This window comes from Cavia porcellus, unplaced genomic scaffold (genome assembly GCF_034190915.1).
Source record: "Cavia porcellus strain 051 isolate PalLab524CR breed Dunkin Hartley unplaced genomic scaffold, mCavPor4.1 scaffold_21, whole genome shotgun sequence".
Taxonomy (NCBI): domain Eukaryota; kingdom Metazoa; phylum Chordata; class Mammalia; order Rodentia; family Caviidae; genus Cavia; species Cavia porcellus.
The window spans coordinates 64,557,892-64,582,852 of NW_026947504.1; the positions used below are offsets into that span (position 1 = coordinate 64,557,892).

The window sequence follows — 24,961 nt, forward strand, 5'->3', positions numbered from 1 at the left end:
ACAGAGCTGCCCCGTCATCCTTCTCCATGCACAGAGCTGCCCCGTCATCCTTCTCCATGCACAGAGCTGCCCCGTCATCCTTCTCCATGCACAGAGCTGCCCCGTCATCCTTCTCCATGCACAGAGCTGCCCCGTCATCCTTCTCCATGCACAGAGCTGCCCCGTCATCCTTCTCCATGCACAGAGCTGCCCCGTCATCCTTCTCCATGCACAGAGCTGCCCCGTCATCCTTCTCCATGCACAGAGCTGCCCCGTCATCCTTCTCCATGCACAGAGCTGCCCCGTCATCCTTCTCCATGCACAGAGCTGCCCCGTCATCCTTCTCCATGCACAGAGCTGCCCCGTCATCCTTCTCCATGCACAGAGCTGCCCCGTCATCCTTCTCCATGCACAGAGCTGCCCCGTCATCCTTCTCCATGCACAGAGCTGCCCCGTCATCCTTCTCCATGCACAGAGCTGCCCCGTCATCCTTCTCCATGCACAGAGCTGCCCCGTCATCCTTCTCCATGCACAGCTGCCCCGTCATCCTTCTCCATGCACAGAGCTGCCCCGTCATCCTTCTCCATGCACAGCTTCCCCGTCATCCTTCTCCATGCACAGAGCTGCCCCGTCATCCTTCTCCATGCACAGAGCTGCCCCGTCATCCTTCTCCATGCACAGAGCTGCCCCGTCATCCTTCTCCATGCACAGAGCTGCCCCGTCATCCTTCTCCATGCACAGAGCTGCCCCGTCATCTTCTCCATGCACAGAGCTTCCCTGTCAATAAAGCTACGACTGCACTAAAGTATTCAGTGACTTCAGCACGTGCTGACTTTGCGAAACACACTGGTTTTGTTCCTAGTGACAAGTTTCCCTTATTTTCTTACATTCATTTTAAAGGACATTTTTATATGAATCTAGTTTTACACTGAATCTAGCTTTTACATGTTTGGTAGAGGAAGAGATTCAAGGGCTTTTATCTAGCATATCTTGGCAGGTGGAAGTTGAATTCTTCTGCAATTGCTTTGAAAAATTTAAATCAGAATATTGTACTTATTCTTGATAAAATTTTAGTATACTCAGCATATAGTGCGCTCAGCATAAGCTACAAATCTGTCAAGAGGAGTGATAATCTTGATCTTGAGCTATACTATATCTTACCTTGGAAGTTATATTTCATTTGCAAATTTGTTTCAACTTTTTTCTTTTGATCAGCACAGCCTCTGAACAACAGAAAAATTTTCAAAATTTATTTTTTTAAAGTCTTTACAGTAAACCCAACATATTCTCTCACTGCTATAAGTCAATCACAAATAAGATTTCCATCATAATGAGTTACAGATAAAAACAAACAGATAAATTCCTTCCCCAATTTCTTCAAGAGGCAGACATTTTCAAAAGTAGCATTGTGTTATCATGCATGATAACCCGCGCATTTTTCAGACGCAGCATGTACTTTTGTTACAGGCACCTCAGCTATTTAGAAATATTATAGGCAGTCAGACAGGGATGGGCTCTCAAAGAAGAAGCTGGCACAGAGGACCAAAATGTCTTATGACCTTGGAGAGACACACACCTCTTGCTGTGGACCAGATCTCAGGACAGAAGGCAAAACAAATGCACCCACACCCTTAGTATAATCCTTAGGCATGAAGTCTGACCACCTGGAGAAAGCCGGAATCACCCTCCCAGCCCCCACAGAGGAGTCACTGCTCTGTAAGAATGCCACTTTGCTTCCCCATTTGTCCCGAATTTGGTCAGTTTTACCTGAACAGTTAAACTTACTGATTGGCCACAGATAGCTCTGTCCCACCTCATGCCTGTCCACCTCCGAGTTTGCAGTTTCCCCCACTTTAGAGTCCTCACCTCAGGATTTTACTCTATAAAAATCCCGGGAAAACACAGAATCTTTGGCAGCCTACTCAGGGCCCCTTCTGTTTCTCTGTTAGACAGGAGTTTTCTCTCAATAAATATATTCTGCTCTCAACCTCCATTGTTCCTAAAACTCATTCTTCCATTTTAGAGAACACGAACTTGTACTGGACAGATAGTAGGTCAGGAATTTCATTCCCCTACATCACTGGTATTTTTGCTTTTACCTTCTTTTTTTTGTTCACCCAAGTTCACTCTGTGGTACTGGTTTCTTCCATAACCATTCACCCTGCACTTTGTAAACACGCTTCTGGCACTGTTAACAGGAACAGGGGCCAGGAAAATAGCTCAGCAGTACAAGCGCCTGCCTGGCAAGCACGAGGTCTGATTTGATTCCCAATACCAAAAAACAAACATCAACAACAACACACACACACACACACACACACACACACACACACACACACAGCATTGAACTGGATGAAAAACACATTTATAGTCAAGGGAAACCAGTAGAAATATGAAGGCCTGACTTGGGTAGATGGAGCTTTAGTACCTCTGAAATCTCTATCTCCAATAGGAGGAAACAATTTATCTGAACTAGCATTTTGTATAAAAGAGATGTACAAAACTTTTCCTTATTTAAGGGACACATTCTTCCTGTTACATGCTTGGTAAAATTTTCCCTTTTCATCTTTCTATTACTTTACAGCAAAAACTTAGAAGAGCTCTTGGACTATGTTGTTGTTGGTGGTGGTGGGCTTTATTTGTTTTTAGTTTTTATTTTCTTTTTTGAGACACTGTCTTCTAAAACACTAAGTTTTAATTTATGACTGTCCTGCCTCAGCCTGCAAGAGTGCTGGGGTTATAGAGAAGTACCACTCTGCTTGGTTTGGGGATTTTTGCTCTTAATTAAAAGTACTGTGGCCCAGGCATGGTAGCGCACGCCTGTAATCCCAGAATTTGGGAGGAAAAGGCAGGAGGATCTCTGTGAGTTCAAGGCCAGCCTGAACTGCATGATAAAACCGTCTCAAAAAGCCAAAAAATACACAATAAAAAGAGCATTGTGAAAATCTATGCCTGCTAAGTTTATTAATTTTCTGCTACATCATATTTTTTATTCATTTTTTTCTAATTTCAGTTATCAGTGACAACTTTGCAAAAATGTTTTTGGCAGTATTAAGGATTATACCCAGGACCTTGAAAATGCTAGCAAGTGGGGTACCACTGTCCCATACTCAAAGTCCTCTACCACTTTATAAAACTTATTTCCAACAACAATATAAGGGAAATGTGTGACATTTCCCCACTATAAATAAAAGAACACTTACAATTCTCTCCTTTAGTACACTGCTTCTGCATGAAGAATATATAAACACCATATTAGAGCCTTCACGCTTATTTTCTGAGCAGCGCAACTATAGGTTTAAACCGAACCTTCAGGTCCTGATGTTCTTTCTTCTTAAAATTTGATGTATAACCTGAAATAATGTAGTAAGAAAAGCACAAATATTAGAATCACATAGCTCCGGGTTTAAATCTGAATCCCCTATTTAGTAACTCTTAATTAGTAATCTAAAGCAAGGGACTTAAACTCCCTGAACCCGTAAGGAAAATAGTATCACTGGTTCAATGCATCGCTGCAAAAACGAAATGACTGAGAATATATGCATGTATTTGTCCAAGGAGTTTTCTCACTAAATTTTTTGAAGGTACAGACCAAAATCTCTTACAACTATAAGTTTTTTCCTGTTGGTTATGTAACCACAATATATATAGTTGTGTAAATTTGTTCCAATTCCTTTTCAGATTTTTTTCATTCCACATTTTAAAATTTATTTTTCAATGTGTGTATACATATATGTACATATATATATATATATATATATATATGAATTTATGGCCAAACTAAAAACAAATTATAGTTGCAGAACTCTCATAAAGTTACATCTAAAGAAGTCTCTCTTCCCTTGGCACCTTTTTTGTTGCTGCCGCCTTCTGCTTCTAAATTGTTCTACATGCTGTTTCTCTGGGGAAAGGGTGGCGTGGAAGGGGCACCATGTACCTGGAGATGGTTCACTGTTAAGATGTGCTATACTGTATCCAACGAATCCCCCATTCGTGGGCATTTTAGTTGCTTCAATCTTTTGCTAGTAAAGCTGCAGTGACTATATAAAAATAGTTCATTTTTATTCATTGTGATACTGGGGATTGAAGCCATCCATGGCCTTGGCACTAAGCTGCATCCCCAGCCTATTTTTATTTTAAGGCACATTCTTGCTAAGTCACTAAATTGTCCGAACTGGGCTTGAACTTGTGATCCTCCTGCCTCAGGGTTCTCAGAATACTAGAACTACAGGTGTGTGTCACCATTTCCAGCTGACAAATGTATTTTATTTCAATGTATTTCTAGAAAAGACTCCTAAAAGTTAAATGCCTGTGCCAAAGGATAAATGTACATGTAATTTTGTTGGATACTAACATATCCTCCCCTATGCAGTTTATGCTTATGTAAGCATGTCTCCCAGAAATATATTAAAATGACTACTTCTCCAGTCTACACAGTATATTGTGTAACTTTTGGATTTTGGTAAGAAATGCTTTAGAATAGTTTTCTTTAGTATAGCTGTAATTTGTATTTCTCATTATATAACTAAAGCTTGAACATCTTTTCTATGTCTGTCATTTGCATTTCTTTTCCTGCAAGTCTTCTTTTCATATCGTTGGTCCATTTTTTATTGGGTTGATGGTCTTATTGGTCTAGATTTTTCAGGAAATTATTTTCATTAAGGAGATAAGCTTTTTGTGATATGTCTAAGTATTTCTCCTTATTTTGTCGCTTGTCTTTGCTCATGGCATTCATCACATAATTCTGTTTAATATAGTGGAATTTATCATGGTTTTTGCTTTTACTATGTTTATTCATGGGTGTTTTACTCTGTATTCACTAGTGACGAGTCTATTGCTAATTTCTTTCTGCCTGGAAGCCCAGAGGAATTTTTCTTCATTATCTTGAAAGTCTAACAGTTTTATAGACTTGGAGGTAACCATTCTGATCAACAGTCTCGATTCACAATGAGCCATCTGTGTGTGTGTGGTGATGGTGGTGCTGGTTGTGAAGCCAAGGGCCTAGCATGCTACATAGTGTGGTATCACTGAGATCCGTGGCCAGCGTGAGCCTTTTCTAAATGTACATGTGTATCTTCCTTTATCTCCAGAATGTTTCCACAGATAAAAATTTAAATATTACCTTAGTTATTATTTCTTTCTAGAAACTCCATTTTTACCTATTTCCTGAGTCCAGGAAATTCATTTTTCATATATTCCTCTCTGTTCATTTGTTTTGGCATTTTGAATTTGGATTTGAGGCTTTTCATCTGTACAAATGCTTAGATTCAACTCAGTAGTGTTGTAAAGTAGGTTTTTATTTTTTTAAGCGCTGTGGCTGAATGTTTTGGGGAGTTTTTCGTCAGCTGAAATAACTTGACTCTCATTGGGCTTTCCCCTTAGAGTAACCTCATACGGATGTTGTATGCCATCTTCTGTCCACCACTTGTTTTGTTGAGTGCTTTTCAAGCATTTGTTGGTTATCTGAAATTTGTTCTCTGGTATAATCTTCAGGAAAGATTAAAACAATCTTCCCTGAATCATTTCATATTTTTATGTTTGTCAATGGCTTGATTTCGTAAAGATTTAATGAGATATAAATTATTTTTCCTTAAATATTTTTAAAACCACTGCTCTGTTATCTTCCATAAAATGCTGCTACCCAAAAATCTAATCCAATGTGATTTTCCTTCCAAATGACTTGCTCCATTTTTCCATAATATAAAAACAATTTTTCCTATTTTAAAAATCCAACAGCTGTATAAGCTCAGTGTTAACTGTTCCAGGTTGACTTCCCAGATGGAAAGCATGGCTGTCAATATCTGTAAAGTCCCCTTTTCCTTTCCTCTTTCTCCTTTCCTTTCTTCTTCTGTTTTCTTCTTATAGTACGGGGGATTGAACCAAGAGTCTTCACACTGAGCAACAGCCATAGGTTTTATTTATTTATTTGTTTCCTTGGGACACGGTCTCACTAAATTGCTAAACTGCCGGATTGGGCTTAATGACAGCCTCTTAAACCATGCATGGCAGGTTTACATTTTTCACTGTGCTAAAATAAAATTTATAATTTTAACCATGTCACTGTTCACAAACTAGTTTTAACCATTTAAAGTTCATGTTAAATACATTCCCTGTGTTACATAATTGTCATCACTGTGCTTTCATTTATGATTGTGGAAGTATGTATACTTGGCTTTCTTTGCTTACACTGTCACCTTATTCCATTTTGTCAAAATGTCTTTGCTTTTTTTGCATTTCTTTCTGCATTCTATTTCTCTTACTGTGCTTTGTGTGATATACACTCTCTCCTGATTTCGACTCATCGTTTAAAAAATCTCCTTTAACATTTCCTGAGTCCTATCAGTTCTCATTTCATAACCTTCTATGATCCAGTCACCTAATTTCTGAGCTCTTTTATTGCTAATTTATGTGCTTCTTTCAATATTTGATTACCATTTTCACAGAGTGTAGTCATATTTTTCTGGCACATTTCCATTAACAATGTAGTGTTTGGGGGCTTATTTTATGGCTTTTTCCTCATAAAACCATCATAGTAATATCATACTGATATTAGGGAATGAAATTTCCGACCAGTATGTGCTCATGTTCTCTAAAATCAAAGAATGAATTTTAGGAACAATGGAGGTTAAGAGCAAAAAATATTTATTGAGAGAAAGCAAGCTTCTCTCTGAGAGAGAGCGACAGAAGGGGGCCTAAATCGGTTGCCAAAGATTCTGTATTTTCCAGGGATTTTTATAAAGTCATGAAGTGAGGTGGGTTTAAAGTGGGGAAAACTGGGAACTCCCAGGTAGATGTGCATGAGGTGGGAAGAACTATGGTCAACCAATAAGTTTAACTGTTCAGGTAAAATTGACCAAATTAGGGACAAATGGGGAAGCGAGTCACTTAGCAAGCAGCATTCTTGCAGTGACTCTTCTAAGGGGGTTGGGATGGTGACTTCTGGCTTCTCAAGGTGATCCAGATTTAATCCCTAAGGATTATACTGAAGGGTGTGGTTGCATTTGTTTTGCCTTCTGCTTTGAGGTCTGGCCCACAGCAAAAGGTGCGTGTCTCCTCCAAGGTCATAAGACATTTTGGTCTCTGTGGCCGGCTTCTTCGAGAGCCAGGCCCTGTTTGATTGCCTATAATTACTTTTAACTAGCTCAGCTATAACCGCTATAACACTAACAGCTGTAACACTATTCCCTTTCCCTATACAGTTATGTTTTCCTAAGTAAAGAAGAAATTCCTGCATTATATTTCATGGATGTACCAAAATTTTAAAAAGTCATTATCCAGTTGACATGTGAGTTGTTTTTAAGTTTTGATGATTATAAGTAAAACTGCTATAAGTATCTACAGGGGTCCGGTGATAAAGGTTTTCATTTTACGTTTCATTAGAGAAGCATTGGATAATCACTAATGAAATACAAATTAAAATCACAATGATGCACCATTCCATATTTCATATAAAAATTAAAAATTAAAAATAAAATTAAAAATTTAAAAATAAAAAACTGATAGTGCTTGCTAGGATGAGAAGCTACCGGTTCTCTCATGTTTTGTATTTAATTTTAACGTAGAAATGGCATTGTGAGGTTAATAAAGAAAGGTCCAATTTTTAACAAACTATCAAAGGGCATTCCAGATGGTTTTGAGATAGGACAGAGGAAATAATGAAGTAGAGGGGAATAACTAGGTAGAAAGGAGATAGGAAATCAAGATTTTTTTTTTTTTTTTTTGTCTTTTTGAGACAAGGTCTCACTATGCAGTTCCGGCTGGAGTTGGGCTTACTTTGTGGCCCAGGATGGTCTCGAACTTGCAGCAATCCTCCTGCCTCAGCCTCCGGAATGCTGGGATTACAGGAGTGTGCTGCCACACCTGGCTGAAATCAAGATTTTTAAACCTACATTTAAGAAAAACCTCAGCTTCAAGACAATCTGTTTTCCCTTCCAGGAAACTCACTCAAAAAAATCCCTGAAGTCTTTTAACAATAAGGCTGTGAATCATGCACTAGATCTGTCCTTTTTTACCTGTATACTTTGCTTCCTCCCCTCAAGGAAGCAGCAATTTTATTTTATTTTATTTTATTTTGTTTTTTATTTGAAGAAAAAAAAACAAAATAGAAAAAAGAAAAAGGTAGAATAATACAGAATCAAAAAAATTAACACTAGGAAATTGCTAGTTGATACATTACATATTGTCATCTTAGAAATAGCTTGTTCAAGTTACAAAATCAAAGCATAAAAAGTGGATAGACACTCAAAACATTGACAGTGCAAAACATTCTTTTCATTGATCTAACAGAAATTTGGTAATATGGTCATCTATCTTACACACTTATATATACTAATTATATCCTTTAGAGCACTTTCCTCCTCTTTCACTTTTACAATATCTATTACACATTTTGGATCTTTCAGTTTTTATTATTTTTTACACTAGAGAGACAATGTGATATTTACTAATGTGAGTCTTGTTTATTTCACTTATGAGGATAGTCTCAAGTTGCCTCCATTTACCTATAAAGGCCTCAAGATCATCCTTTTTTATAGCTGAGTAATAGTCCATTATTAAAAAAATCACATCTTTTTCATCCACTCTGTGGTTGATGGGCATTTTGGTTGTTTCCAAGATTTAGCTATCACAAATTGTGCAAGGAGGCAGCAATTTTAAAGGGCAGCTGTTATGGTTTATGTCTAGATAATGCCTCATGTGATCAAAGGTGGGGCTTTTCAAAAGTGGCTGGTCTAGGGTGTGTGATTACTAAATTAGTCCACTGCTCGGTCTGGCATAGTTGTGGGTATGGATGATGGGAAGCCCACGTGGGTGTGAGTACGACCTGCCCTACAGCTGTGTAGCCTGAAGAGAATTGCTGCCTTCCCTTATAGTCTATCTTCTTTATCGTGAATTGTCTTTTCTCCTCTGTGAGGCCCTCCTTCATGACACCCTGCCTTAGAGCCATCTGTTTATGGATTCAATGTGAACCAAAATAAACCATCCTTTTTTAACTTTAGGTGGTGTATATTTTGTCTCAGCAATGAGAAAAGTAACTAAGAGCACATTCATCTTCCCACACGTAGATGGCTAGCATTGTAACTTGACAGTGGAAATACACATCCTAGATTACTCATTTTGAAGATACCTCTTAAATGTACCCCACTCCAGTTTGAAATATGTCCCATTTCTCAGAGCACCCAGACTCCATTCTTAGAGTGTGTGCTAATAAACTCTTCTGTTTCTTTTACTGATGTCTCGATAATTTCTTTCCTGTCACAGGAGTCAAAGAACAAAAGGGCTGGATAGGTACCATATTTCAGCCTTGGAGACCTTACAAACCCAGCCCAGTGACAAGGAAAGACAGGTAGAAAAGAGACAAGGAAAACATAACTAAAAATTGTACTTTTTAAGAAGCTGTAACTTCCAGGACTTGGCCAAAGTCTCCCATGCCAACATTCCTTGGCTAGATTTACACCTCTTTCCTACCAGAGCCATCACTAAAAGGCCATAAATTGGCTCAATTAAGAAAGTTAAGGATGGGGGCTGGGGATTTAGCTCAGAGGCATAAGCGCCTGCCTTGGAAGCAGGCAGTCGTGAGTTTGATCCCCGATACTGATAAAAAGGAAAAAGACAAAAAAAAAGAAAGAAAGTTAAGGAATAGGAGCCTGTCTCTGAGATAATAACGGCTCCAATGTCAGCAGTCCTTGGCCAGATGTACACTCCTTCCCTACCAGATCCAGCATCAGAAGGCCATAAATTGGCCCAATTTAAGAAAGTAAGTAAAAGACTCAGTGAATTCACAGAATATTTAAATAACTATCCAAAAAACAAAACAAAACTGCTCATGCCTTTGGAAGACAGAAGTGGGGTGGGAACTTTCTTTCTGGGCTTTTTTCCTCAAGAAAATTATAAATGTACTCAGTTCCAAATTGTAATGTGTCACACTTCTTTGAGTACAGGCACTCATCCCTGGAGTATGTCCTATAATTTCTGCCTTTGCCTAATAAACCCTACTCATGCCTCTTTCTGATGTATCCTGAAAATTCTTTTTTTGCAATGGGAGTCAGCAGGGTGAGACCCAGTCTTAAAAAAAGAAATATATATATATATATATATATATATATATATATATATATATATGATGAAAGGATTGGGGATAAGGCTCAGCAGGAAGGCCTGGGGTTTTATATTCAGCATTACAAAACACATACACACACACAAAGCAAATAAATGAACAAAAACAAAAAATATCCTTGATTTGGCTGGGTATACTGGTACACAACTGTAATCTCAGCACTATGGAAGGCCAAGGCAGAAGCATTACAAATTCAAGCCCAATCCAGACAATTTAACAATTTAATTTAAAACCTTGTGTTATGGCCTATATCCAGATGTTCCCCCAAAGTCTCATGTGTTCAGAGGTGGAGATTTTTGGAAGTGGCTGGATCTAGTGTATGTAATACTGGGGTTAAGGATGTATAATAACTAAACTGGCTTAGCACAGTTTTGGATATGGATAATGGAGGTTCCACCCTAGATGTAGGTGGCACCAATCAACAGGCTGATTACCTGGATGAAATATAATGTGAGAGGGAAGTAGGCTTGCTGCTGCTGCTGCTGCTGCTTCACTGTCTCCTGCCTGTTTTGCCCTGACTATTTCTCTTCGGCAATGCCCCTCTGTCACGCTGCCTTGCTTTGGGACCAGCTGGCCATGGACTGAAACCTCTACAAACGGTAAGCTAAAATAAACCTCTCCTTTAACAGTGAGTGTTGCATATTTGTCTTAGCAAGGAAAAAACTAACACGCCCTGTTTGAAAATCAAAAATAAAGGCCCAGAAATGCAGCTCAGTGTGAAGCCTACATTAAATTCCTAGAACTGAAAAAAAAATATGCTGAATTTGTGTTGATTTGTGTTTTTCTCTGAGGCACTCAGGGACTTAAAAATCACCTGTCTTATCTCTGGGGCCTACAAATGCTCTAACAGCAACTAAAAACAAAACAAAGCTCTGGAACTCTATTTGTTCCCTTATTACCTTAAAACTTCAGGTAGCTATGATGAATGTGATGATTATTGAAAGCTTCTTGCCTAGTATAAATTACTGTACCATTATGGGAATGTTTACCACTTCCTGCTTCTTCTTCTTCAGCCCTAATTGCAACTCTCCTTCCTGTTTGCACCACAGAGAATTCCAATCAGTTCCTCACACATCATCAATATCCGCCCATGTGCCACTTCCAATCAGAGGTCATATAACCCTCTGCCTCTCCTTATCTGGTCGAAGGAGACACCCCACTGCCATGGGTTGTGTGCGCCTTTCCACATCCTCCACATCCAATAAACCTGTCCATTTTGTACTTTTTGTTTCCCTATTGCGGTAGAATACTCTAACAATTATGTATACCTAAAATATACCAACAAATTTAAATTAAAAAACAAAACAAAATCGGGGGTCAGATCCTTGCTTAGATCCATATAGTAATGTTTAGGGAGTATCTTTCTAAAAACTGGCAACACAGGTTGATTAATCCTAAATTTATGTATTCCCTTCAAGACACAGCATCAAAGAAAGAGATTTACAAGGAGTTCCCTCATTGCCCTAAACCTATAGTGATTACTTTGGATTCCAGCAAATTCTCACAAAATTAAAACTGCCCCAAGCATCTCATGGGAACCAGATTCTCCCTTCAAGCAATAAGAACTTCTCCAGAGTGAAAGGGTTTTGGCCCAGACAGGACACTGTAGCCAGGAAAGCCTCAACCGGAAGCAGGAAGCCCCTATCTCCCCCGCCCCTAGGAAGTTACCTGTGACGCCATCTTCCCACCCCTGGAAATTTACATATGGTGCCAAACCTAGGACCAATGGGTTACCAGTACATCCCTAATGCCCGCCTTAAGTTCCACCCCAAACTGAGGCTATTTACAGGCTCCCACGCCACGTGTCCACTGGAGAGATCACCGGACGCCAGCAGTGGGGGTGCCAGTCATCTCTCCATGTTCTCAGAATAAAGGCTGCTTTTTATTTTATACTTCTCATCTTTTGTAAATATTTTTCATCTTTTGGAAATAATCCTAGCATTTGGTGCCGTGACTCGATCGGCAGGTGACTGACTCCTGGGACACACCCAGTTGAGTCCCCTAGCTGATAACCAGATAACATCCTGGATTAATTCTGAGCTTTTTCCTCTCCCGAGACGTCCCTGTCACCAGCCGCCTGCACTCAGCATCGGCCAGATTGATTTCAGGTGAGCACTCCCCGGGGAACTTTTGGCACTGGGCAGCCCCAGTAGAATGTTCTGTGTGGGTCTGTGCATTTTCACGTCCTTAGGACAGCCCAGGGCAGGGTTCTTTCTGGACAAACCTGTGTCCACAAAATCTCTCACGTTCTTTGGGTTCGGATAGCCCAAAGCAAAGATTTTTGGGACCACCCACACTGAAAGAATGCCTCACTTCCCTTAAAGCCTTGCGCTTTCACGGACAAAACTGTTACTGACCCCATGCGGGCTCCACTCATAAATTTCTCAGTGACGACTGGAATATACGAGTTTTTGGAACTGTAGCCGCCATGTGGTGCCACAAACAAGTGATGGCTTGTTCTGGACCTCCGGCTTTTTTCTTGCCTGAATCAGTCATGGGGAACGTATTTTCAAACTCCCAAAAGACGCCTTTACAATGCCTAATTTCCAATTTACATACTCTAAAAATTAAAAGTATCATAAAAACTAAACAATTAACTTTTTACTTCCAGAAAGCCTGGCCAACCTACCCGCTTATCGGCAAGCATTGGCCCAAAGAAGGAACATTTGACCCCTGCATTCTCAGGAACTTGTATGATTTCTGTCAAGCTGGCAACAAGTTATTAGAACTCCCTTATATTCAGGCCTTTCTTATTCTGAGAACACGCCCATCTCTCATTAAGTCTTGTGCTCCCACTCAGATACTTTTAGCTAAGTCTACAGCACTGCAAACTTTTCCGTCCTGCCCTCCGTTGTTTTCCCGGCTGCCGCCTGCGTACCCCCGAACTCATTCCGTGCCGTTACCTCCCACTGGACCGCTCTCTCCTCCACCTATGCCTGATTCTCTCAGCAACTCTAATCCCTCTCTGTTGCGGATACCTCCCACTGTGCGATCCTCTCCCTCTCCGCCTTCCAGGACCCATAACTCTCCCAGCAGCTCTAATCCCTCTGTGTCACAGTTATCTCCCGATGTTCGATCCTCTCCCCCTCCGTCTCCAGGGACCCATAACTCTCCCAGCGGCTCTGATAGCTCTGTTAGCACTTCCTCGCCGTCTCTGACTTCTTCTCCTGAGAATTCTCTATCCCCTACAGCATTCTCACCGCCCGCCCACCATACTAGGTCTCGGTCGCTATGTCCTTCCAGCAGGCCGCGTGATTGTTCCAGCTTGCGCCAGGAACAGTCGCCATGTTGCAACCCTCTGCCACGTGGCAGGTCACCGCCATGTTTTGGGTCACGTGACAAGGTGCCGCCATGTTCCCAGGACCCTCCCTGCCAACAGGCGTCTCCTTGTGGCTCTTCTTGTGAACTACAACAGCCGCCCTGTTGCAGTGCACATGATGCTTCACTGTGCTGCCGACAGCAGTCCTCTCACTGCAAGGCACACAGTGAGACGCCATCTGCTCATGTTTCCCAGGGTGACCAGCAGTAGCTCTGTAGCCCCTCTACAGATGATTGCTCACATGTGCCTACTGGACGGATGGCTGCTCAATGGCCCTCTGCTCTGGAATCTTCTCCTCAGGCTCTGCTACCACTTCGGGAGCAAGCTGGCCCCAAGGAACTTGTTAATATCCATGTGCCTTTTTCCCTTTCTGATCTATCTCAGATTACCCATAAATTAGGTAGCGTCTCTGTTGACCCACAGAATTATATCAGACAATTTAGATTTATTACTAATTTTTATGATTTACATTTTAAGGATGTGATTCTAAATACCACTCTCAGCTCACAAGAACAGAATCAGCTGTGGCAAGCAGCTCAAAAAGAAGCTGATCACAGACATAAGGTAAACACTACTGATAATGACTCTGGGCCTATACCTGTACCAGAGCAGGACAAGCATACTAACTATAACAAACTTTTAAAACAGGTCCAGGAGGCTAATAAAAACCTAGCTGTGTTCCTAAATTGGCTTTCTAACCCTCGTGCCCCACGAACAGTTCCAGCTTCGTGCACTGCGTTGGGCCGCCTCCCAGTCCCTCCCCCATGTGCCGTCCCAGCCCTTCCCTCCTCCGTGCACCATCGTTGTCGTCGTCACTGCCACCTTACGTGTTTCCGGGGGCAGTCCCAGCCCGCCCCTGCATGCCATGTCCCGGCACTTGCCCCAGCCCCACGCTGGGCGTGCTCTCCCGGCGTGCTGCGAAACAGCTCAGCAGCTCTGCTCAGGCATGCTTTTTTTCACAATTTGGCTCCACTCAAGAGATGCTATTTTTTTTATTACAATTCTCAAACTATTTAATCAAGGTTATTGGCCACCTGATAATTTTACCAGCCTTGTTTATCAATCAAAGCCTTCACCAATCTTCTGCTTAACAACTAAGGTTATAAATTCCTTTTTGCTGGGAAAAAGCTAGCTCTATTTCAAGACAAGAGTTTTCTTCAAAGTTTTATTTTATTTGTCTTGGTTCATACTACCGCAAATAACAACTTTAAAAGTAAATGTGTTCAGAATTTGACAGTATTAGATCAGTTTTGATAGATTTATTCATAAGATTGCTAAACCTTTACTGCAAAATGTTTCCATTAAAGCCTTGTTTGGCAGACTAAAGCTTTTTTTGTTAATTCTATGTGTCACCCTATAAAAAAGTGATGTGCCATCCCGATAAAGCCTGCTCTCTAATCTAAAATGACAAAATTAAATTCTTGCATACTTACTTAATTCTACTATAGTCTAAATCCCAAACAAAAAGGCAAAACTTGACCTTCAAACCTTAGAGAGATCTTAATATGGTTTTTTATATTTTTAACACTTGTGACACTTGGAGTTCTGAGGCAGGTAAACCTACACAAGGTGGAGCTGCCTGCCCCCTCCATGGACCACGCTCAAATGCAGCAGAAGACATTGGACAACAAAATGCCCCTTCCTGGCGTTCTTTGAGACCTTACTTCAGGGCTGCTGGACTGTCCTAGCCACCAAAGTGTGGGTAAGCCATCCTAACTTCTAGCCCTCACAGGAAATGTCGACACTGCCAGATTCGTCACCGACAGAAAATTGCTGCTGAAGACTGAGGGGGTTCAGGGCAACAACAGCCCCCTTTAAGGTGTCCGTCTCAGATTCCAAGTCGCACTAAAGTCTCAGGTAAGACATTCTCTATATTTGTGGACATAGAGGCCATATATACAGAGTTCTTCCTGAGTATTCAGGCTGCTATATTAAGTCCTCAATCTCTATGACAGGGTATTGGTCAACCTAGCCATTTACAAACAGGGCCTATTTTGTGCAGGTCCCAGTCCTAAATCTTAAAATGCCTTTTATACAGGCTGACTTAGACACACTGAGGCCTCAACAGCTTCCACCTGTTGTTGCTGGTGGACCCTTCCTCAGTGATATAGACCACCCCCTTCCTTTCTTATGCACCAATTTCTCAGGTAACCCTAGTCAAGACTCAGATACATTTTTGTCTTCTCACTTGGTTTATACTTTTTCAGGATACATAAAAGCCTTTCTCATACTTGCTAAAGTTCTGTTACAGCAAATCATTCCAAGGACTACAACCAGGTTACAGCGACCCATGCCTAAATAAAAGTTGCTGGACTGCCATCCTGGTTTCACATCACTCAGGCTAAGAGGTGCCCTTCCAGCCCTAAATCTGATCATTCTGAGTGGTCACCTCATCTTCTGTTGCCTACCCGTCTCCGTCTCACAAAGGCCTCGCAGCCACAGTTAACAGGCTAAGTCATGTTTTGTTATCCACTTTGGTTCCTAATTTCTTACATTCTATTAATGATCATTTTTACAGCAGGACTCTTTTAACAGTATTGCCTACAGACTCCAACATCATGTATACCAGAGACAAGCCTTACCAACCTACCATCTTAACTTTTATGCTTTCAGATGGGGGAGTAAGCACCTCTCATAACTCCACTCCTCCTAACCCCACGTTTAATTTTCAGAATTGTGCCTTACTGTGGAACATGTCTAAATCAAAGACACCTTTCCCTCTACCTCACCTGGGTCCTTAAATATAACAGTGCCATGTCTCCTCATAACATCTTGTCTCTTTGTTTTTCCAGTCTGACATACGTGCATTCACCAGTGAAGTTGTCCTGGCTAAAACACCTGGCACCAGCGTCTACCTGGGCATCAACCCTCATCCCATCAACTCCCCTAGGTGGCAGTACAGCGCCCTCTGCCAGCAGGAAGTAGTTAAAGAGAGAAATCTTTGCCCCATTTCATAATAATAATCATAAGACGGGATATGAAAGGGTTTTGGCCCAGATAGGATACTGTAGTCAGGAAAGCCACAACCGGAAGCAGGAAGCCCCAATCTCCCCTGCTCCTAAGAAGTTACCTGTGATGCCATCTTCCTGCCCCTGGAAATTTACATATGGCGCCAAACCTAGGACCAGTGGGCTACCAGTACATCCCTAATGCCCGCCTTAGGTTCCACCCCAAACCGAGGCTATTTATATGCCCCCATGCCACGTGTCCGCTGGAGAGATCGCAGGACGCCAGCAGTGGGGGTGCCGGTCATCCCTTTCCATGTTCTCAGAATAAAGGCCGCTTTTTATTTTATACTTCTCATCTTTTGTAAATATTTTTCATCTTTTGGAAATAATCCTAGCACAGAGTTACCATGCAAAACCAGAGTTGAGATAATGATTTACCAGCCCCTAGCTTACCATGGTAAAATTATTAAAACTAGTCTGGTTCCTTTGTTAACAAGCCAGTCTGATCCTTTTCATGAGAGTTACGCTCCCTTAAACTCTTTAAGCTGAAATCCTTAAGATTGTTCCTCAAGGGACAGGGATTTAGCTCAGAGGTGTAAAAAAAAAGATTGCTCTTTAAGGTACTCTAGTGTCGAGACTGTCATGCCTTACCTGAGAGAGATCCTCACAGCAAAAATGCACCCTTCCCCAAACAGGAAACTATTAAATGGCCATGTTGCCTCTGGCAAATTGAACAGATCACTCTAAAGAAAATTTAGGACAGGATATACAATCTCCCAGGCACTGAGAATTCTCATATTACTACATACCTATGTTATAGGCAGCTGAGATAAACAGAAACTTTATAGCAAATCAGATAGGGCTAGGCCCTCCAGGGAGCTAGCACAGAGGACCAGATGTCTTTTGACCTTGGAGGAGATACACATCTGCTGTGGGCCAGATCCCAAGCCAAAAGGCAAAACAAATGCAGCCACATCCTAAGTATAATTTATACATTAGGGATGGATATTCTAAATAGGTATGGATCCCTTAAAAAAGCCAGAAACTACCATCCCAATGCCCTATAGAAAGTCACTGCTCTGTAAGAATGCTGCGATAACTCGGACCCCGGTATAAAATCTAAGGAAGCAAGAAATTAAAATTTGGGAAGCAAAGGCTTTATTTCCAGGCCTGGTGACACAGCCTCCAGGAGCCAATTTGAAGACTGCGCACCTGACAGCTAAAAATCAGGGCTTTTACCTTGTAAATCCACAAACAGCTGCTGGCCACACAATGTAAGGAGGGGGGTTGGGGGTGTGGCGCACTACAAAACAGAAACAGTGATTGCAAGTCTCCCTGCGTACTAGCAAGTTTAGATAAGAAGAAATCTTGTTTTTCTTAGCAAAGAATAGAGAAGTCTAACAGCAATTAACAACCTTAGTTACCTTTCTTTAGCACCACAACTGTTCTATTTGTAGAGGGCAACAATGGTTAACATATCAATTAGGTAAGATTTTACAATTCTTTACACAGGAGAGAATTGATTAACACATCAATTCTTTTCCCAGAGGGAAAAGGAAAACACACATATACAGCAAGGCCAAGTTACAGGTATTGCTATGATACAAACAAAGCTATTTTTGTGAAGAATAGTACAATCTAATACAATCTAATGCAATTAACACAATTTGTGATGGGGCCACCGGGTAGGGAAGGGGGTTGTCAGGAGCTATTACCTCAGGCCTTTGTGTTAAGGCCTTTCAGGACGTTAAAACTTAACCTAGTTAGATGGGAAGGGAAAAGGGGAGGGAAGACAGCAGGTGGGCTTATACAGAACAGACTTTACGGCGCGATAGTTAGGGGGCCTTAGGTTATAACAATGCCACTTGCTAAGTGACTGCTTCCCCATTCGTCCCTGATCTATTTTACCTGAACAATTAATCTTATTGGTTGACCATAATTCTGTCCCCCTTCATGTCCCTCTGTCTTTCGAGTTCCCAGTTTTCCCCGCTTGGACCTGTCTTACCTCATGGATTTACTCTATAATAAAGTCCCTAGAAAAGACAGAATTTTTGGCAACCCATTCAGGACCTTCTGTCATCTCTCTCTTAAGACAGAAGCTTGCTTTCTCTCAATAAATACTTCTGCTCTTAACCTCCACTGTTCCTAAAATTCATTCTTCAATTTTAGAGAACATGAACTCATACTAGACATACAGTAGGTCAAGAGTTTCATTTGCCTGTATCACCTGCACTGACCATCCTGCGAATTTTGACCTTAAACATTCCTTGTGATTATAACTCCATCCTGAAACAAAAATTTAACTTCTCCTCTGGCCAGCTGCTGAACTCATTTACCACCTCAGCTGGTCTGCACCCCTCAGAATAAATCCAGTCTTTAGCTCACATAAAGCCTGCGTCCAAGGCTCGCTGTTAACAGTGGTCCCATTTTCTCTTACTTTGTAACTCTGACTAATCAGCCTATCACTCTATGAAGTTTCCTGAAACACTTTTTAGCAATAACACCACAAGAACCTGCCCAGGGCTGAGTTGAGATCCCACATCCCTTTTGGAGGGACCTTTTCAGAATCCATTCAAGGATAAGTGAAGAAAGATGAATAGGAAAGCCATTTTGGAAAATGGAGAGATGAATATTTGGTTTAAATCTAAGCCACATAGAAAATGCCTATACCAATAATCATGTCAGGAAACAGAAGAGCTGTATACAAATGGAGATCAAATTGTATAAAAATTGCCACAGATTATCCCAGGCGTTGGACAGAGAACTGTAGGATTTTGTTTGCCCTACTGGATTTTGGTCTTACTTTCGTCCCGTTCCTTTCTATCCTCCTAATTCTCCTTTTTAGAATGAGATGTGTATGTTGTGCCATTATATATTGGAAGTATTTACCTTCCTTTTTATTTGTAAAAGGCCTCAGAGCTAAGAATTGCCTTAAATCCAAGAAGGGACTTTGGACCTGGACTTTTCTGCAATTCTCTTAAGACTTTGGCAGCTTTTAGAATGGACTAAATTTATTTTGCACAAAGGGATGTACATGTCTTTTGAGGGCTGGGGTGGAATGTTATGCCTTATATTTAGTTGCCTCCACTCCCACCCCTCACCCCAGTCTTGTGCACTCTCATAAGTGGGGCTTGTGGGAGGTGATTGGATACTGGGTATATAGTACTAGAACATGCACTGCTAGATTAGGTCATTGGTAGGTTCATGGCTAGGTGTGATGCTGGGTGGTAAAGCCTGGTGGGAGGAGGTGGAGGGCATATATATCCCTTCTCCTTGAGTACATCTGCCTACAGCCTGCCATGCCATGAACTGTTTTTCTTTTGCCATGCTGCCCTTCCTTAGAAGCAGTGGACTGTGGCCTGAAACTGTGAGCCAAAATAAACATTTCCTTATTTTAATTTGTGGGTGTTGGTTATTTTGTCCCAGCAATGAGAAAATAACTATTTTAAATGTTCTTTTTTTAAGGGAAACAATATGACTGTCACATTGTATTTACCTAACACACATTGTCAGTGATTAATGGAAATCTTATTGGCTTGGGTATTCAATCAATTTCATTGATTAGATGATACAAAACTGCAATGACCATTTTGACCTTTTCAACTTTAAATTTTTCTATTTTTATTCGTATTTTTCTTGTTCAACTTATCCCCATAATAAACTGTATTCATTAAATACTACAAAGGTGATGATGAACTGGAGTAAAGAGGAATATAAGAGTATTTCTGGATAATCATCTCAAAATGTTTCCCTCAAACGACATTTTGTATGATAAAAATTATTACAATCTGCAGCAAGATATGTTTATACTTTAAAAGGAATTTTAAAGGATTGGGTGTAGTTCATTCTAAGAGCATAGATTTAGTACGCTGAAGGCACTGGATTTAACCTTCAGTAACTAAATAAAATTGAATTTGGTTTTTCAGTTATTAAAGGAAAAAAGCAACATAATTTAGGCTTTCATTCAGAATCGCTGCATGGTAGACATCTGCCAACACCTTTTTCTTCTTCTTTCCACTAAAACTAACTTCCTCCTTTTGATTAACAACTTCTTGAAAACCGTGGGCTCCATTTGTACAGAATAAAGTTTCACTGGCACACGCTCTACCACCAAGTAGCTACAACCAGTCACTGGTGTTTCTTACCCATTCATTTACCTGGTATCTTGTATTAATAGGACTTTAGCCATTAATTAATTCGGTAGTAAATTACTGATATTTGAAGTTTTGCAGCTTAGGTTTTATAAGATTCATGAATAAAACAATAAATTTTAAAACAATGTAATTTTATTGTTTAGGTTTTGGATTTTTAATATTTTGAGATAAGAGTCTTGCTGTGTAATGCAAGCTTGCCTTGTACTACAGGTCTCACTAGTCCTGAACAATCCTCTGGCTCACAAAATACTACTACTTTTTCATTCGTGTGGCTTCAGATCCAATAAATTTTCCTCTCAAACAAAAGTTGACACGCACTTTCTATTTTGATGTAAACAAACAAAATAAAACCACGAGATAATTCTTATCTCTTTCCCTTTATCCAACAAGAATTCAGAAATTAAGGCATTTCCCCTTACAGAGGCTCTAGAAGATGCAACCAAGCATGGCACAGCAGATCCAGAAATTTACACATCTTACAACAAAAATTCAGAAAATCAAAATTTGACGAAATTCTTCGTTCACTTCTGTACCACTTTTCATCAAAACACACACACACACCATCACCACCACAAACGCTGGAGGAATGCTGGCTGCATGATAAAGTGGCTCCAATGCAGAACCTGACAATCATTAATATCAAAGGATGGCCTCTGTCAAAAGGCAACTCCCGAGAACAAAAGTTTAACAGCAATTTCCCAGCAAATGACTAGATTTCTCTCAAACTAGATAGTCGGGGAGGAATCTCCTCTTCCCTTCCATTACCAGCTTTGATACCTTTCTGAATCTTGCAGCCCATCGGCCAGCCCACTTTACCCATAACGGGGGTTGACAGACGCTTTCGGAGCCAAAGATTACTGAAATACCTGTCCGAAACCACAGAATCAAGGGTGTGGCATCAAAGCCCCCTCCAAGCCCCAAAACGATCAACAAACCAAAGCCAAAACCACAATCGCCTAGTTCTCCCTAGCCAGGATGAAACTCAGGCTCAGGAGACTCGTCTTTTCCAGGAAGCGAAAAGGCGCAGTATCTCCTCCCCCTGGTTCCTCCTGTACCTCTTTCCTCTCCCCTAAAATCTCCCTCACAAGTACTGGCCATTATATGTTTTTTCCAATCACCAAAGAAACCCAAGCCACACACAAGATGGCAGCCACATACCTACCGAAAGAAACAAGTGCGCCACTCCAGCAAAGCGGGCTTCTAGACTCCGAGTAACCCGATTGGTCCATCTAAAGAACGCGAGATAAGAAGAGAGCATTGACAACCAATCAGAAGGTGGCGCGCTCGGTACTCTGCGGCAGTGTCGGGTATCCGTCGGGTGAGTCACGGAGGCGCGGCTGGATTAGGGAGTGTTACTATTGGGTTCCAGAGAGATCGTGATGGGGACGGTTTCGCTTTCTACTCAGGTTTCGCTTTCTGCTCGTTCCATTTAGAGAACGTATCACTGGGAGCCTGAAGGGTAGAGGTTGTGCTCTGCCCTCTATTGGGCTGAGGTGAGATCTAACAAGTGGTGAAGTGCTTCTCGGCCAGAGGGCACGAGAGGCCTGAGGTCTCCGCGGCCGGAGTCGGAGAAGAACTCGACTCGCGGGCGAAATCAGCTAGTTAACGGAGTGGCAGAGCGCCACCCTCAGGTGTGGCGGGCGGCGTGGAAAACCCTGTGGAGTCCGCGTTGCCAACTCGGATTCCTCGACGATTCCTTTAGCCAGGGATTGGGAGGATCTGGGAGCGCCGCCGGGCCCTCGATGGCCTGAGCAGGGACCGCGCGCCTGCCGGTGCAGCTTCCCCTTTCCATGCTCTGTCACTCGCGGTCCGGGACTGGAGGAGCCGCGAGCGCCCTGAGCTAGCAATCCCTGGTTCATTCTGTATCTCCTGGTTATTCCTAAGCAGCTGGGAGGGAACCTGAAGCTGCAGAGGGAACTGCAAGAAATGGACTGCAGTGTAAGCTCCAGAGGCCAACTTGAAGCTTTAACCATTGACCCATTAGGTAAGATTACACGAGCGCCGAATAAGTGAAATCATTTATCCTGGAGTTGCAATTAGATCATAAGAGTTCCTATCTTACGTCACCCACAACTCAAGTATTTAAAATACAGAAATATAGGAATCCACTGCTCTTTGGCATGTGGCCACCTGCAGTGTTCGTTACTGTAGGGGCGGAAGGAGGACCGAGCGGAGAGTGGAGACTTTGAGGTGATAGAATGTTGGAGTATTCAAAACACAAGCTTTTGAAATCAAGTCTGCTACTTAAAGGGTGACATCCCTTACCTTCCTCACTGGGAAAACCAATTTTCCTACTGACTGCTATATGAATTAAACAAGAGCATAAGAATTTAGAAGGTGCCTGACCCGTGATTTTTACTCAATAAATGTGCATTACTATTATGACTAAAAAGAAGGAACCGATAAATGCTCAGGGTGTCTTACCCTCCCCCTTTTTTAAACCAAAAAGCAACTCAACATTGAAGCAAAGCATAGTGAATTATTTCTTCCAAAATTAAAAAATGAGAAAAAACAAATTTGAAAAATCTCACTCTGAAATAATAGCACCGTCTGTCTCTGAACGATGTTTGTGAATGATTTACATTTTCTTTATGCTTAATTTTCTTATGTGGGTCAAATCTCAGAAAATATGAACGCTTGTGAAAAATTTTTAAAGTAACGCACTAGACCAACATCAAATTTTTTAGTTGTTTTTGCCCATTTGATGGCTAAATTCAAAATCTTCTCTTACTTAAGGTTGAAATGCCTGTTCATACATTCTCTAACTGATAATTTATATAAATTCATAGAATTTCTCTTAAAACCTTGTTTTTCTATAGAGTCATCCCAATTTAAGTGCTTTACATATGTGACTTGTATCATTTTAAAAATCTGGGACTGGAAATTTAGCTCAGTGGCATAAGCGCCTGCCTGGCAAGCACAAGGTTGTGAGTTTGATCCCCTGTACCAAAAAAACAAAAAAAAAAACAAAAAAAACCCAAAAATCTGTTCAGTGTGATTATCCCTTTTCTTGGATTTTACTGCTAAAACATGTTAGACTTAATCTCTTGCATGGCCTTTGACTTTAGTTTTTATTTATTCTACAAATAGATTTTTCTCTTTGAGTTTTCAGCCTTAAAAAAAAATCTTTACTGTATTTCTCCAAGACTATCAACACCATATTGAATAACTGCAGTGATGCTGATTGCCCTCATGCTGTCTCTGACTAATGAAAATGCATCTAGTCCATTTTTTTCTTTTTTCTTTTCTCTTTTCTCTCTTCCCTTTCCTTTTTTTCTCTTTTCTTTTATATTCTTTTCCTTTTTGGTGCCAGGTTTTGCTAGATAGCCCATATCAAATTAAGCAAGTTCTTTTGTAGTCCTATTTTGCTAAGCATTGTTTTTCCTCCCCAATATAGTGATATTTATTGAATTGTTTTAAGTCACAACTTTATACAAATTCGTCTAGTAATATTGCAATTAGTATCAATAAACTTTTTGGCTATTCCTGGGATAACCCCATTTATATAGTATTGCTAGATAATTTTTAATATTTTTGCATTTATAGCCAGAAGTAACTTTGCCCTTGAGGTTGTTTTTTCACTTGTTTGTCAAGGTTATACTAATCTTGCAGAAAAAGATGTGTAGCATCTCATATTTTTCCTGCTTTGTAATAGTTTTGTTTATATAAATTTCTATAATTTCTTTTAAAAAACCTGTTTTTCAATTCAGTCATCTTAATATAAGATCTTTACATGTGTGTCCTATATAATTTTAATAGAAATTATACATTCCTTTAAGTTTTACATACAATTCATCTTTAAACCTTAAAGCTGGTGTATTGGGAATGAGGGGTGAGATGTATTGACATGTCCCTCTGGTAAGATATTGTCTCAATTTTTTACATACTTAATTCATCTTGGAATCTTTATGGATCAAATTCACAACCTCATGCTTGCCAGGCAGGCACTTACACCACTGAGCTAAATCCCTGGCCCAAGAGATCTTTACTTCTTAAATCTACTTAATAGTTTGTATTTTCCTAGAAAATTGTTCAGTTTTATCTAAGTATTGCCATAAAACTGTTTGAACCTTAACATATTTAAAAATCTCATTATCGTTCACTTGTTATTTTTGTTGTTTTCTCATATCTTTTGTATGTTATCCTGTGGATTTTTCACCAGTTTCTCCCCTCACCCCCACTTCCCCCAGTACTAAGGACTGTGTCCAAGGCCCCAGTACTTTCTGTGCCCCCAGGTCTTGCTCCCTTGCCCTGGATAGACTTGAACTTTGGATCCTCCTGCCTCAACTTTCCAAAGTGCTGATAATGTAGGCATGCAGTATCCCCCTCAGCTGTTTTTCCCCCACTTCCTACTTGAATGGTTTCTATACATTTCTAAATTGCCTAGGCTGGGTTTGAATTTGCGGTTTTCCTGCCTTAGCATTGTGGAATTCTGAGATTATAGGGA

General features: G+C 40.8%; 2 protein-coding genes across 6 annotated transcripts in view; one reads left to right on the forward strand and one right to left on the reverse strand.

The window, feature by feature from the left end:
- Positions 1-21,814, reverse strand: part of Cab39l (calcium binding protein 39 like) — a 113,341-nt gene extending 91,527 nt beyond the window's left edge. Inside the window, exons 1-2 of one of the 3 annotated variants that reach the window (XM_003477486.5) lie at positions 21,677-21,814; positions 3,183-3,332 (exon numbers count right to left, since the gene is read on the reverse strand). In XM_003477486.5, coding sequence (XP_003477534.2) covers positions 3,183-3,233 — 51 coding nt within the window. In that variant the 5' untranslated portion in view covers positions 3,234-3,332; positions 21,677-21,814. Of the gene's footprint in view, positions 1-3,182; positions 3,333-21,676 lie in introns of those variants that run through there. The other 2 variants (XM_023560490.2, XM_063232806.1) reach the window with 2 other exon arrangements.
- Positions 21,814-24,961, forward strand: part of Setdb2 (SET domain bifurcated histone lysine methyltransferase 2) — a 78,362-nt gene continuing 75,214 nt past the window's right edge. For 2 of the 3 annotated variants that reach the window (XM_023560491.2, XM_063232795.1), the window contains exon 1: positions 21,839-22,498. Coding sequence is in view for 1 of the 3 variants with exons in the window: in XM_063232795.1 (XP_063088865.1) it covers positions 22,441-22,498 (58 nt within the window). In the remaining 2 variants the exon portion in view is untranslated. The other variant, XM_063232794.1, reaches the window with a different exon arrangement.